This window comes from Gamsiella multidivaricata (genome assembly GCF_025024155.1).
Source record: "Gamsiella multidivaricata strain RSA 2152 chromosome Unknown BC939scaffold_1, whole genome shotgun sequence".
In the NCBI taxonomy this organism is placed as follows: Eukaryota; Fungi; Mortierellomycota; class Mortierellomycetes; order Mortierellales; family Mortierellaceae; genus Gamsiella; species Gamsiella multidivaricata.
The window spans coordinates 1-2284 of record NW_026251709.1 but is presented as its reverse complement, the minus strand read 5'-3'; the positions used below and the strand labels follow the sequence as shown (position 1 = coordinate 2284).

Genomic DNA, 2284 nt, shown 5'->3' with positions numbered 1-2284 from the left:
ACCAGGATGTTGCAACAGCATACGATGAAATGTATAGATACACGCATGACCGGGGCCATTAGTCTGGTTTGGCCAGAGGATGGACTATGAACGATGCACGTTCTTTTTCATTGGCTGACTCTGAGGCGACCCAAGGCACGGCACGTTTATTGTTGTGCATGTTCCGCACGGATTCAAAATGACCGTTAACGCTCACGGACAGACAATGCAGCAGTGCATTTGGACTGAATGCTTCCGCTCAGGAACTGGCGTATGTGTATGGAATCGAAGCGTGTGCACTGAGGTGTGTCTCTGCGACATGCACAAAGGTCACAACCACAGCCTATGAGTAAAAAAAGGCGCCGCTTCTTTTTTATTTGTTTGCTGTCATTGATGGGCACGGACGCTTCCTCTGGCAATATGGCGATATTTCCATCCGCCTCTTATCGTTCATCGTGCTCAGTAAAACATTCTTTCACTAGTAGAGAAATGCAGTTGTTATCCTTCGGGCCAGGACCATATATGTGTTATCTTCTTTTATTGAAATAAAACGCGAAAATCCAGAAACTACCCGTAAGGAAAAATGAAATAAATTCTGCTCGTATACCATGAATGCCTACTATCTTCTCAAAGGAGAGCCAGGGCGTGCAGAAATGAACCAGGGTGGGAAAAGAGGGTGGGACATATATGGTCCTGGCCCTCGGATAATAAGCTTGAGTCTTCATGTTATTCGACTCTGCCAGCTATTATCAGATCGAGTATACACCATCGCACAAGTCGCTTGTATGCTCCTCACAGACATCGCGTCGTATATGCATCCAGTGCTGAACTGTCCGCCCTCATAGCCCCTTTTACAAGCAACCCACCCAGGGTCGGATTTGGGGGTAGCAAAGATCGTTCCTTCTGTCTGGAGCTGCGCCTGCCTCAGCATCGAACGAAGAATTTCATTTGGCGGTGTACAGCCCTAGGCCTACGTAGAGCGCTTTATTCATGCATGTGGGAAATAGAATGAATAGAGGCCGATGGCATGCGACTATGGGAGAGAAGAGACAGAGAGGACAGCGGACATGGGGATGTATAGGACGCATGCTGCAGTAGCACGGAATGTCAGAAGGACAGTGCACAGGATGTATAAACTCCGTCAGATTGGCGGACGCACATCGTTTACTCATTGTCCTAGAGCAATAATATATTTGCAGCGTGTTGGTAGGCCAGCAGGGGCGGCGTGCATCAATAGATGGGGTAAGTGATCCCTCCCGAGGGAGAAGAACATGAGAGCATAAGGGTCCCCGCATTGTCCGACTCTTCAGAAGCTGTGCACCTGAGAAAGAGAGCGGACATGTCTGTTTATCTGTATATTTGTTCATTGATATTGTTACCATTGACGGGAATACAATAACCCAGCCAGTTCCTCCATTCTCCTGCTCCTCTAAGATTATAAAGATAGGAAGTGTATAGACTATTCACAACACAGAGCAACAAACCAATACCAAATCATCTGCATCCGCATCGATATAGCACTATCTAATAAAGCAACTATGACTTGTATACACTGCACCCTCGTTTGTCCCCTTCCCGGTAATAGCGACGTGTTTGCTCTATGTGCCTATGCTATTTGCACGTGTGGAGGAATGCTCCACTACCGTTACTCGCAAGCGATGATCTATCTCGGCCCAACGTGCTTCTACGCTTTTCTTCCACCAACCATTCTTTCAGAATTTCCTTCCCAGCTGCTTCATTGGGTGCAACAGACAGCTTCAGATATATGATTGGAATAAAGCTATCGTCGCACCATGCTCCTGCTTTGCTCAAGTCTTTTGGTCTAGAGCCAACCAGTCTATCGAGTCAAGACAAAACTCGTTTAATTATCAGACAATCGAATTTATAGTCTAGCTGTAAGTCTGTATGTATGAGCAATAAACGACCATGTCTAGGATATCCACTATTGCTGCAGCTTCTCAAATCTCGCAGCTATAGCGCGACCGATGTCAGCCATTGGGCCAGGCTTGTCCATCTCCATATGGGCGCATTCCACCTTGTGAATCACAATGTCGCCCTGAACATAAGGCGTCCACTCTGCAGGGTCCACCACTGCGCCAGTATCATCGACATCGGCCGTCGCGCTAAAGAAGAGCACGTCGCCGCTGTAAGTCGAAGGCACGTATTCACGTCCGAGCTTGAAGTTGTTCAGTCCAACTGCCTCTACCATGTCCCAAAGCTCCTTTCCTTCCTCCATCGTGTCCTTGTGCATGAACCGAGCAAGGTGCTCAAAGTACTGCTCTCCATCGTTATCATTGACAACCAC

General features: G+C 47.6%; 1 protein-coding gene across 1 annotated transcript; it reads right to left on the bottom strand.

Moving 5' to 3' along the window:
- Positions 1–1921: 1921 nt before the first annotated feature.
- Positions 1922–2230, bottom strand: BC939DRAFT_497937 (uncharacterized protein; the record flags this gene model as incomplete). Its single annotated transcript, XM_051559753.1, has 1 exon — positions 1922–2230. One exon carries the CDS (start codon positions 2228–2230, stop codon positions 1922–1924), a length of 309 nt encoding a protein of 102 aa, XP_051417655.1.
- Positions 2231–2284: the final 54 nt, after the last annotated feature.